General features: G+C 51.5%; 1 protein-coding gene across 2 annotated transcripts in view; it reads right to left on the bottom strand.

Moving 5' to 3' along the window:
• Positions 1-1,490: 1,490 nt before the first annotated feature.
• Positions 1,491-12,608, bottom strand: part of CA5A (carbonic anhydrase 5A) — a 58,135-nt gene continuing 47,017 nt past the window's right edge. Inside the window, exons 7-8 of one of the 2 annotated variants that reach the window (XM_032156228.2) lie at positions 9,010-9,306; positions 2,193-2,291 (exon numbers count right to left, since the gene is read on the bottom strand). In XM_032156228.2, the coding sequence (XP_032012119.1) occupies positions 9,154-9,306 (153 nt within the window). In that variant the 3' untranslated portion in view covers positions 2,193-2,291; positions 9,010-9,153. Of the gene's footprint in view, positions 1,882-2,192; positions 2,292-9,009; positions 9,307-12,608 lie in introns of those variants that run through there. The other variant, XM_032156229.2, reaches the window with a different exon arrangement.

The raw sequence follows: 12,608 nt of genomic DNA, 5'->3' as shown, positions 1-12,608 counted from the left end.
GTATCCTGCAGTTCATTCACTGACTTAGCAAACACTTCACAATAGCTAGACCTACACCTGGCTTTGTGAGAACCCATGTCCTCATGACACCCCAGCCTGCGGGTGACCCTTTCATGTGCACCCCTGTGATAACGTGGGATGTGCAGGAGCCTGGGTGCAGGGGGAGGGGATGATGTTGGCTGGGGCTGGCACTGAGGAAGGTGTCATGGAGACGAGGGGCTGGGCTGGGCCTTGGCAGAGAGGAGAAGGTGCATCTAGCAGAGCAGGGAGGACGAGCCTGGGAGAGGGAGCAGCGCCCAGAGGCCCTGGGGCAGCGCACAGCAGTCCCCGAGCTTACAAGTGGCAGCATTGCAGCCCATGGCGCCCGACCACGTTTATTCTGTGCCGTGGGCAAGCAGAAAGGTTGAGGATCCCGCCTCTGGGGGCTCACATTCCAGAGGGGGATGCAAGCATCGTGTGGCAACACGTGCGTGAAGCCAACAGCTGGGGAGGGGACACAGGGAGACTGTGGTTGGGGCAGGGGGCTGACAGCTGGTTGAGGATGGAAAGGAGTGACGGTGAAGCAGCTGTGGGTACAGCAACCCCAGCCAGAGGCCCACACACACAAGGTGACGTGGAAGAGGGCCAGGCTGCGAATCTTGCCGGGAGAAGCTTGTGCTCGATCCCAAGCCCAGTGGAAAGCCTCAGTTTTGAACAGGGCAGCAGAATGGCCAAGTGTCGGTTTCTCAAAAAAACCCACTGTTAAAAGAAAAATGGATTTGGGGGAAGAGGGGAAGAGGCTGGAAAGGAAGTGGCCAAACCGGAAGGCCAGCTTGTCACTCAGGCTGCAGCAGAAGGGGCAGAGAAAAGTGGACGGACTTGGAAGAGGCGGCAGTTTGAGGGTCCTCCAGCAGAGCCTGCTGCTGCCCTGGGTGCAAGGAGTGAGGGGCAAGGAGGGCCCAAGGCGGCTCCCGAGATTACCTGTGGCATCGGGTGGATGGAGGAACCATTTATCAAGACGGGGTTGGTGGGCACAGATTTGGGGACGCAGCAGTGCACGGACAGCCCACCTTTCAGCAGGAGAGACAAGTGTCAAAAAATGACAGCTCCATTACTGCTGGGCACCGCTGTGTGCCAGGTGCCATCTGGGGGCTCAGCTCAGGCTGAGGCAACAGGAGGCGCAGGTGTCGAGCAGGTGATGTGGGGCGGGAGGGGAAGGGTGCCCTCAGGTCCATCAGAACAGCCACAGCAGCCCTGGGGTGGGAGGGGGCCAATATTCTGGTTGGCACAGAGTGGGCTGCCAGGAGAGGGTGGGGGCGGAGGGGAAGGAATGTGGATTCTGTCCCAAGGGGGCAAGGCTGAGGGGATTTAGCTGGGCACATGGCCTGCTCTGAATTGAGCTTGGTTCTCTGGAGGGTCGATGGGAAGGACGTGCTGGGGATGGGGAGGAAGCGGAGGAGGAAGAGGCGGCGGCAGCTGGGAACAGGCAATTCTTCTCACACAGGCAATTCTTCTCACACAGGCATATCTTTATTAAACGAGAAAATAGCATAAAAGCAAAGGGAGGAAGCCTTGAACCTTAAAAGTTGGGCCAGAAATTCTACAATACAATCAGAAGCCACAATCTGGTCACAGTGAGAGCCCTTCCCGCAAAGTCGCAGACACTGGCCGCTGCCCCTGGGGCGGGAGGGAAGCCTCCTGTTTGTTTTTTGTCCTGTTGCTTTGAGGGCTGGAATCAATGTCTTTTCCTCTCGGCGTGTTTGTGGTTTCATCTCAGTGTGTCCAGGCTTGGATGGCTTCCTGGGAGTATATCTGTGTCTCAGGATTAACACCAGTTTTTAAAAATAACTGACAAAGGCCATATTTCAGGAGACAAAGATGTTGGCGCGTGCAGAGGGCCCCCTGTGTTGATATGGAAAAGGAAGGTCAGCCACTCCCTGCTTCTGTTGGTGTCTTGTTGGACACAATGTCAACATGGGACCGGGAGAACTGGAGCCCAGGGCCCCTCTGGCCGCTTGGGCCTTTCTCTGTCCCCAAGTCCCCATGGAAATGGGCAGCCCATGGAGAATGGCTGTACAGATGCTCTCTGCCCCCATCCCAAGCTCCAGATTCAGAGACCACCCCCTCCACTGACCGTGTCATCCCTTCCCCACCAGAGGAGCGGGCTGTTCTCACAGCACTGCAGGAAGCACATGCGAGTACCTTCCTCTGGCTGCTGCTTCCATCAGCGTGAACGGCCCGGCATTGTAGATAAGCTTTCTCCCGGGTTTTAAGGTTCAGGACTTTCTCTCTTTGCTGCACTTTGTCCTTGACTAATTGCACAAATCAGAGAAGGCAAGAGTGAAATGCCGCGTATCCCTTGGCCTAGCGGGACAGCGACAACTTTCTCAACTTCTCAAGTGAGCCTCAGTTTCCTTATTAAAAACCAGGGACGATTTTGTAGAACTTGTCACAACTCAGTGGGAGTGCCATGGCCCTTATGCCCAATGACACCATCCTGTCACTTCGGGAGTTTTTCCTAAAACACCATTCCCCAGACCAAAGGCGCTGCGAGCTTCTGGGGCGTAGGCTAGGCCCAGCGTGTCAGTGCGCCCCACAGCGGGGCTGGAGCTGCTGAATGTGTACAACACACTTCACCCTGGGCCTGGTTCAGGAGCGAGCGAGGCAGCCGTGCACCCCGTTCTTCAGCAAACTCCTCTTGATCGATGGAATCGAAGTCAGGGGCATCAACTTAGAGGCAGAGCAGAAACGTGCCCATTTCCCAGCTTGGTGCTTTCCCACTTCTACTTTGACTCCTTCAACCCAATCGTCTTTCACCCGCATCACCACCAAGTGTGATCTCCTTTAAAGAGCCAGACACTTTATTATGGGGGGACGCGGAGGGGTGGAGTCTCACTTTGTTGCCCAGGCTAGAGGGCAGTGGCACAATCTCAGCTCATTGCACCCTCCACCTCCTGGGTTCAAGTGATTTCTGGCTAGATTTTGTATTTTTTTTTTTTTCGAGATGGGGTCTCGCTCTGTCGCCCAGGCTGGAGTGCGGTGGCCGCCATCTCGACTCACTGCAAGCTCCGCCTCCCAGGTTCAAGCGATTCTCCTGCCTCAGCCTCCACAGTAGCTGGGATTATAGGTGCGCGCCCACACGCCTGGCTAATTTTTCTTTGTATTTTTAGAAGAGACAGGGTTTCACAATATTGCCCAGGCTCGTCTCAAACTCCTGACTTCATGATCTGCCCACCTCAGCCTCCCAAATTGCTGGGATTACAGGCGTCAGCCACTGCGTCCAGCCTTAGTATTTTTTTTTTCTTTTTGAGACGGAGTCTCACTCTGTCACACAGGTTGGAGTGCAGTGGCGCGATCTCGGCTCACTGCAACCTCCTGGGTTCAAGCAATTCTCCCTGCCTCGGTCTCCCGAGTAGCTGGGACTACAGGCGCCCGCCACCACACCCGGCTAGTTTTTTGTATTTTTAGTGGAGACGGGGTTTCACCGTGTTAGCCAGGATGGTCTTGATCTCCTGACGTCATGATCTGCCTGCCTCAGCCTTCCAAAGTGCTGGGATTACAGGCGTGAGCCACCGCACCCGGCCTAGTTTTTGTATTTTTTTTTTTTGGAGGCAGAGTCTCACTCTGTTGCCCAGGCTGGAGTGCAGTGGCACAATCTTGGCTCATTGCAACCTCTGCATCCTGCGTTCAAGCAATTCTCCTGCCTCAGGCTCCCAAGTAGCTGGGATTACAGTGCCCGCCACCACGTCCGACTAAATTTTTGCATTTTTTTTTTTTTAGTAGAGATGGGTCTTCACCGTGTTGCCCAGGCTGGTCTCGAACTCCTGACCTCAGGTCCTCTGCCCACCTCAGCCTCCCAAAATGCTGGGATTCCAGGCATGAGCCACTGCGGCTGGCCTGGAACACGTTTTATTTCAAACATTTTTGTGAGAATGAATTACTTGCATCGTGCCTCCATGAGCAGAGCAGACATTTCCTAGTGATGCCAGTTACCAGGTAGAGGTGCCGTCCACAGGCCTTCAGTGGCTAAGGAAGGAGCGACAGGGCTGCGGGGGTCCCTCCACAAAGTGGCTCCTGTCACGTTTCTGATTCCTCCTTCTTCCCGTGCCCCTACAGCCCCTGCACCCTTCAGTGCATCCTGACACCTCAAATCTCGCGACCATCTCACTGATTGGCAGACGTGCTGCGGTTGACTTCCCAGGTGGCTCCAGTCCCAGCTTCAGAGGCTCAGGAACCTCAGCTCTCCAGTGGGCAGAGAAGTGTTTGCTTTCCACTGACGTGAGATACACACTGTGTGTCAAATGCACGAGTGTTGAGTGTTTACCTCAGTGGCTTTGCACATGTGTGCAAACCTGCATAACTAACACTGGCTCAGGATGAAGAGCTTCACCGTTTACACACTGACGACATTTCCAGTGCACCAGGGCCACATGTCCTGGGAACTGCCACGTAGACGGTGCAGCTCTGGCACTTTTTTTTTTTTTTCTTTGAGACGGAGTTTCACCCTTGTTGACCAACTAGAGTGCAATGGCGTGATCTGTGCTCACGGCAACCTCCACCTCCCGGGTTCAAGTGATTCTATTGTCTCAGCCTCCCAAGTAGCTGGGATTACAGGCACATACCACCAGGCCCGGCTAATTTTTTGTTTTTTTTAAGTAGAGACGGGGTTTCACCATGCTGGCCAGGCTGGTCTTGAACTCCTGACCTCGTGATCCACCTGCCTCAGCCTCCCAAAGTGCTGGGATTACAAGTGTGAGCCACCGCACCCGGCCTTGCTCTGGCACTTTTTGTTTTGTTTTGTTTTTGAGACGGAGTTTTGCTTTTGTTGCCCAGGGTGGAGTGCAATGGCGTGATCTCAGCTCACCGCAACCTCCACCTCCCAGGTTCAAGAGAGTCTCCTTCCTCAGCCTCCCGAGTAGCTGGGACTACAGGCGCCCGCCACCACGCCCGGCTAATTTTTTGTATTTTCAGTAGAGACGGGGTTTCACAGTGTTAGCCAGGATGGTTTCGATCTCCTGACCTCGTGATCCGCCCGCCTCGGCCTCCCAAAGTGCTGGGATTACAGGCATGAGCCACCACGCCCGGCCTAATTTTTGTATTTTTAGTAGAGACGGGGTTCCACCATGTTGGCCAGGCTGGTCTCGAACTCCTGCCCTCAGGTGATCCACCCGCCTTGGCCTCCCAAAGTACTGGGATTACAGGCATGAGCCACCGCAACCAGCCACCTACGTATTCTTTATCTCCCTGGAATGAAATGACCTTTATCACCTTGGGAAACAGATTAGCATCCGCTTATTTTTCTATGCTTATATGACCATAAGGTAACGTTGGAGGATAACGTGGTTAGGTTGATTATAAAACTTTCTCTCTTCTGGCGGGAATACTTTTTAATGCTACGAAAATAAAAATACCTGGCTGGGTGCAGTGGCTCACGCCTGTAATCCCAGCACTTTGGGAGGCCGAGGCGGGCGGATCACAAGGTCAGGAGATCGAGACCATCCTGGCTAACACGGTGAAACCCCGTCTCTACTAAAAATACAAAAAAAACTAGACAGGGGTGGTGGAGGGCTCCTGTAATCTCAGCTACTCGAGAGGCGAGGCAGGAGAATCGCTTGAACCTGGGAGGAGGAGCTTGCAGTGAGCTGAGATCGTGACATTGCACTTCAGCCTGGGTGACAGAGCGAGACTCCGTCACAAAAAAAAAAAAAAAGGAAACAAAAATACTGGGCCAGGCGCGATGGCTCATGCCTGTAATCCCAGCACTTTGGGAGGCCAAGGTAGGCAGATCACCTGAGGTCAGGAGTTCGAGACCAGCCTGACCAACATGGTGAAACTCCATCTGTACTAAAAATACAAAAAAAAAAAAAAAAAAAAAAGGCCGGGTGCGGTGGCTCACGTCTGTAATCCCACCACTTTGGGAGGCCGAGGTGGGTGGATCATCTGAGGTTGGGAGTTTGAGACCAGCCTGACCAACATGGAGAAACCCCATCTCTACTAAAAATACAAAATTAGCCAGGCATGGTGGCGCATGCCTGTAATCTCAGCTAAATGGGAGGCTGAGGCAGGAAAATCGCTTGAACCCAGGAGGCATAGGTTGCGGTGAACTGAGATCGCATCAATGCACTCCAGCCTAGGCAACAAGAGCAAAACTCTGTCTCAAAAGAAAAAGAAAATTCGCTGGGCATGGTGGCGGGCGCCTGTAATCCCAGCTACTCGGGAGGCTGAGGGAGGAGAATTGCTTGAATCCGGGAGGCAGAGGTTGCAGTGAGCCGAGATCGTGACATTGCACTCCAGCCTGGGCGACAGAGCGACACTCCATCTAAAAAAAAAAGGAAAAGAAAAACACTATACTGATTTCGGATTTTTTCCAAGCAAGTAATAGGTAAAAAGAAACCCACACTGGCTTACATGAAAGGGCACTTATTGGCTTGTGTAACTGAGCAGGTGCAGCCATTGCTATAAGCTTGATCCAGACCAGGCGTGGTGACTTATGCCAGTAATCCCAGCACTTCGGGAGGACGAGGCGGGTGGATCACCTGAGGTCGGGAGAGCAAGACCAGCCTGACCAACATGGAGAAATCCCACCTCTACTAAAAATACAAAATTAGCCAGGCACGGTAGCATACACCTGTAATCCCAGCTACTTGTGAGGCTGAGGCAGGAGAATCGCCTGAACCCGGGAGGTGGAGGTTGCAGTGAGCCAAGATGGCGCCACTGCACTCCAGCCTGGGGGACAGAGCGAGACTCCGTCTCAAAAACAAAACAAAACAAACAAACAAAAAAAAGAGGGTGAAAGGCACCCCCAGAGTGGGAGAAGAGATTTGTAAAATGGACAAAAGCCTTATAATTGGAATATATAGAAACTCTTAAAAATCAATAAGAAAACCACAGACAGCCCAAGAGAAAAATGGGCAAATGGCTCAAGTAGGTATCTGGTGAAAGAGGATATGCAGATGGCCAATGAATCTGCACAAAATGCTCCACATCATTAATCATTAGGGAAACACAAATTAAACCCACAGGAGACACCTGAGCACACCCTCCAGAAAGCACACAATGACCTGGTGGCAAGGACAGGAATGACCACTCTGGAAAACTCTGGCAGCACAGCCAAACCGAGCCTCTCCGCTCGAAAATGCCCTTTGCTCAGAACCCAGCAGCAGCTCCAAAGTCTCCACCCAGCCTGTGGGGCCCCAGTACCCACCCTTGCCTCCCATGCCTCTCTCCTCACCCCGGCACTTGGCTGCCCTCACCCTCGGGCTGCAGCTTGAACACCAGAGGGCGCTCCTGCGTCCAGCCTCTGCCTGGAATTCTCTGTCCTCGGGTGGCCACGTGGTTCACTCCTCCTTTGGCGTCTGCCCAAATGTCCCCTGTAGAAGACACCTCCCTGCCCAGCCACGTCCTCTCCTTGTGACTTACCACCCCAGACTTTCTGTGTTGTGCATCATGGTCTACCTCCTTCCAACAGAATGTGAGCTCCCAGGCAAAGGCTCTTCAGACCTGAAACAGTCTAGGCTCCGTCCCCAGAGTCTAGAATAGAGCCTGCCACGTAACTGACACTCAGTAAATGTTACATGAATTAATGGAAACCATCCTGGCGGGAGTGGTAGCTGTCTTTCCACCAAAAGAAAGAGCTTGCCAAAAGAGAGACAACATTACAAAAGAGACAGAAAAGCCACACTCAGACCCAGCACTGACTGAGTTCTGGATCAAGTCTTTTTTTTTTTGAGACGAAGTTTCACTCTTGTTGCTCAGGCTGGAATACAATGGCGCGATCTTGGCTCACTACAACCTCCGCCTCGCGGGTTCAAGCAATTCTCCTGCCTCAGCCTCCCGAGTAGCTGGGATTGCAGGCATGCGCCACCAAGCCCGGCTAATTTTGTATTTTTAGTAGAGACGGGGTTTCTCCATGTTGGTCAGGCTGGTCTGGAACTTGGCCTCCCAAAGTGCTGGGTTTACAGGCGTGAGCCATAGCGCCCGGCTCCTGTGTTATTTTTTAGGAGCTTTATTGTTTTAGCTTTCCTGTTTACATCTATAGTCTGTCAGGAATTAATTTTTCTGTGTGCTGTGAGGTAGGGGTATGAGGTATGGTGAGAAAAAAGATTCATGGTTCCCCATTTGGATATCCTGTTGTCTCGGTGGGGGGGCTCATGCCTGTAATCCTAGCACTTTGGGAGGTCAAGGCAGGAGAACTGTTGAAGCCCAGGAGTTCGGGACCAACCTGGGCAACACAGTGAGACTCCGTGGATCGACTGATGATTGATCGATCAATCAATAGATAGATAGATAAATATCCAAATGATCCAAAACTATTCACAGAAAAGCCCATCCATTCCCTACAGCATGACTCAGGGATCACAAATGTGTGGAAGCTTCTAGACATGCTATTCTTTTTCATTCGTTGATTTGTCCTTCTCTGACAGGTACCATATTATCTTAATTAATATAGCTTTTTATTTTTATTTATTTATTTATTTTGAGATGGAGTCTCACTCTGTCACCCAGGCTGAAGTGCAATGCGATCGCGGCTCACTGCAACTTCCGCCTTCCGGGTTCAAGCAATTCTTCTGCCTCAGCCTCCCAAGTAGCTGGGATTACAGATATGCACCACCACACCCAGCTAATTTTTGTGTTTTTTGTAGAGATGGGGTTTCACCATGTTGGCCAGGATGGTCGCGATCTCCTGACCTTGTGATCCCCCCGCCTCGGCCTCCCAAAGGGCTGGGATTAAAGGCGTGAGGCGGCCGGGCGCGGTGGCTCAAGCCTGTAATCCCAGCACTTTGGGAGGCCGAGGTGGGTTTACAAGGAAGGTGAAATCCGGCAAAAAGGTGAAACTCTTAGGGCCTAAGAAGAAGCACCTTAAGAAACCACTGGTTGGTGTGGTCCCACTACATCATTCTCCATTGTTTTAAGCCACCAAGTTTGTGGTACTTTGTTACAGTGAAACTAAGCACCCTGCACTTGCGTTGGGTGCCATGACACACCCCTCCATCCCAGCGTTATGTTCGCCACGGTACTTACACATCTTACTTTCACTTGCAGCTGAAAAGTACATCGACTAAAACAATAATTTCATTCTCTCTTTTCAATTTCAGAAGTCACGTACCATCACATTGTGAAACTTGGGAAACAATGCTTCCTTCCTTCAAAGTCAGTTCTGCTATTCATGTGGACCTAATGTCTCCAGGATCTTGTGCTCTCATTAGTGGTCTGGAAGGACGCCCAGACCTTCCGGTTCATCAGGGGTTGAAGTGGGCGATAGTTGTTCACCATCATCTTCTCCTCTTCACCAAGTGCAGAAAACAGGAGAGTACGAAATGCAGAGAGCTGGAATAGAGGGCAGCCAGGGTGAGCTTGGTATGAGTGCAGGGTGAGCCAGCCCCCAGGTGTCCCTCAGGCCTTGTGTGGTCCCCTCCCATGCTGAATCAGGATGGCCCGAAATGACCAGTAAATATGGTGGAAGTGATGGTGTGTGCAGGGCCAGGTTATAAAAGGCATTGCCGCTTCCACCTTCGTCTTCAGGATCACTTGCTCTGGGGGGAAGCTGGTCGCCATATTGGGAGGGTACTCAAGCAGCCCCGAGGAGAGGCCCATAGGGAGAGGAAGTGAGGCTCCCAGCCAACTGCCAGCACCAAATTGCCAGGCACTTGAGAGGGCCAACCTTGGAATGAATCCTCTAGCCGTAGTTGAACTTTCAGATAGCTACAGTCCCAGCTGGCATTGGGCTACAACTCATGAAAATGGTAAGCCAGACCCACCCAAATTCACAACTGGAGGAAACTATGGGAGATAATAAATGATTGGTTTTTGTTGTTGTTGTTGTTTAAGACAGTGTTTCGCTCTTGTTTCCCAGGCTGGAGTGTCATTGACGAGATCTCAGCTCACTGCAACCTCTGCCTCCCAGGTTCAAGCCATTCTCCTGCCTCAGCCTCCTGAGTAGTTGGGATTACAGGCACGAGCCACCACGCCCGGCTAATTTTTTTTTTTTTTTGAGATGGAGTTTTGCTCTTGTTGCCCAGACTGGAGTGCAATGGTGTGATCTGTGCTCACTGCAACCTCCACCTCATTCGTTCAACGGATTCTCCTGCCTCAGCCTCCTGAGTAGCTGGGATTACAGGCATGCGCCACCACGCCCAGCTAATTTTGTATTTTTAGTAGAGATGGGGTTTCTCCATGTTGGTCAGGCTGCTCTCAAACTCCTGACCTCAGGTTATCCACCTGCCTTGGCCTCCCAAAGTACTGGGATTATAGGCGTGAGCCACCACACCCGGTCTAATTTTGTATTTTTAGCAGAAACGGGGTTTCGCCATGTTGGTCAGGCTGGTCTGGAACTCCTGACCTCAGGTGATCCACCCGCCTCGGCCCCCAAAGTGCTAAGATTACAGGCATGAGCTACTGCACCCGCCCCAAATGATTGTTTTCTAAAGCCACTATGTTTTGGAACTATTTGTTACACAGCAATAGGTAACTAACACATATAATGTAAATGCTAAATTAACATTTGAATTTACTTTTCACTCAAGGAACTAAAAGACTACTTTTTATGGCTGGATGCGGTGCCTCACGCCTGTAATCCCAGCACTTTGGGAGGCCGAGGTGGGTTAATCACCTGAGGTCAGGAGTTTGAGACCAGCCTGGCCAACATGGAGAAACCCCGTCTCTATTAAAAATACAAAATTAACCAGGTGTGGTGGCTCATGCCTGCAATTCCAGCACTTTGGGAGGCCGAGGTGGGTGAATCACCTGAAGTCAGGGGTTTGAAACCAGCCTGGCCAACATGGAGAAACCCCATCTCTACTAAAAATACAAAATTAGCCAGGTGTGGTGGCACATGCCTGTAATCCCAGCTACTTGGGAGGCTAAGGCAGGAGAAGCGCTTAAACCCGGGAGGCAGAGGTTGTGGTGAGCCGAGATCGCACCATTGAACTCCAGCCTGGGCAACAAGAGGGAAACTCTGTCTCAAAAAAAAAAAAAAAAAAAAAAAAGACTTTTATGTATTATCTCACTTGTTCACAGAATATACTTATGAACTCTGTGAGGTAACTCACGCATTTGATTAAATTCAGAAGTGAGATTATGCCTACATGCTGACGGCATACTGGGCCAGTTACCCCTGCGTGATGATCCAGCGCCCCCTAGAGTTGCACGCGCATGGTGCACGTGGCCTCCTGGGCCGTGACCGTGGTGTGCTCATCCACATTTGTGGTCTGCACACTTGTTGACTGTCTCAGAAAGGCAGCCTTTCTCCTCCCCTGGAAAACTCCCCACCTGCCAGGACAGGTGCCTTCCTGGCTCCCCTGCTCAGGATAAGGGGCTCCTGTCCTGCATTTTTATATGACACCAGCCACCCTGGCTTAATACTATTGGCTTTGCTTCTACTTTCCTACCAGACAGCAGTGTTCTGAGACGAATACCCTATTCCTGTGCCGCCCCTCCACACCTGCCCACCTCCCACCCTCTCCTGGTGGCACAGACCCAGAATGGACACTTGTCACATATATGCTTGTTGAGTGGCATAAGGGCCTTGCTGACAAGGGGCCACCTTCAACAAAAGCCTTCCCCATGTCCAACAGCTCTGGTTTGGAGGCAGGCAGATATTCTGCCTCCCACATCTCCAAGTGCAAATGACATCATGCCATGGTTTGTACATAAGGGAATATTTTCACAGGCCCAGGAGACTGAAAGACCCTCTAAGAGCTCACCTGGAGCCCTCGGAAAGAGATGAACCAGAGATGCTAAGTCCTGCTGCGACTGCTGAGAAACGTCTGCCGGGCGGGGGCGGGGCATACGGAGCACACTTGTGGCTCTAAACTGCCTTGGACAGACAGAATTGCTACAGATTCTTAAGGTTTCCAGAAAAAAATGATGGTATAACTTTTATTTATTTATTTTTTGAGACAGAGTCTCACTCTGTTGCCCAAGCTGGAGTGCAATGGTACGATCTCAGCTCACTGCAACCTCTGCCTTCCAGGTTCAAGTGATTCTCCTACCTCAGCCTCCCAAGTAGCTGGGACTACAGGCACATGCCACCATGCCTGGCTAATTTTTGTATTTTTATTTATTTATTTATTTGAGATGGAGTTTTGTTCTTGTTGTCCAGGCTGGAGTGCAGGGGTGCGATCTCGGCTCACTGCAGCCTCCGCCTCCTGGCTTCAAGTTATTCTCTTGCCCCAGCCTCCCAAACAGCTGATATTACAGGCGTGCACCACCACGCCTGGCTAATTTTGTAGTTTTAGTAGAGACAGGGTTTCACCATGTTGGTCAGGCTGGTCTCGAACTCCTGGCCTCAAGTGATCTGCCTGCCTTGGCCTCTTTAAGTGCTAAAATTATGGGCATGAGCCATGACGCCCATCCCAAGAGTATAACTTTAAAAAATGTATACAAATATTATTAACTAATTTTTGAAAAAAAAAAAAGCAATGAAACTATTTAGATAAGGAAAAGGAGGCCGGGCTCGGTGGCTCATGCCTGGAATCCAGCACCGTGGGAGGCTGAGGTGGGCAGATCACGCAGATCACGTGAGGTCAAGAGTTCAAGACCAGTCTGGCCAACCTGGTGAAACCCTGTCTCTACTAAAAACACAAAAATTAGCCAGGCGTGGTGATGGGTGCCTCTAATCCCAGCTATTC

Source organism: Hylobates moloch, unplaced genomic scaffold (assembly GCF_009828535.3).
Source record: "Hylobates moloch isolate HMO894 unplaced genomic scaffold, HMol_V3 SCAFFOLD_6, whole genome shotgun sequence".
In the NCBI taxonomy this organism is placed as follows: Eukaryota; Metazoa; Chordata; class Mammalia; order Primates; family Hylobatidae; genus Hylobates; species Hylobates moloch.
Note: the sequence above shows the minus strand (reverse complement) of the source record. Positions and strands in the feature narration are given on the sequence as shown.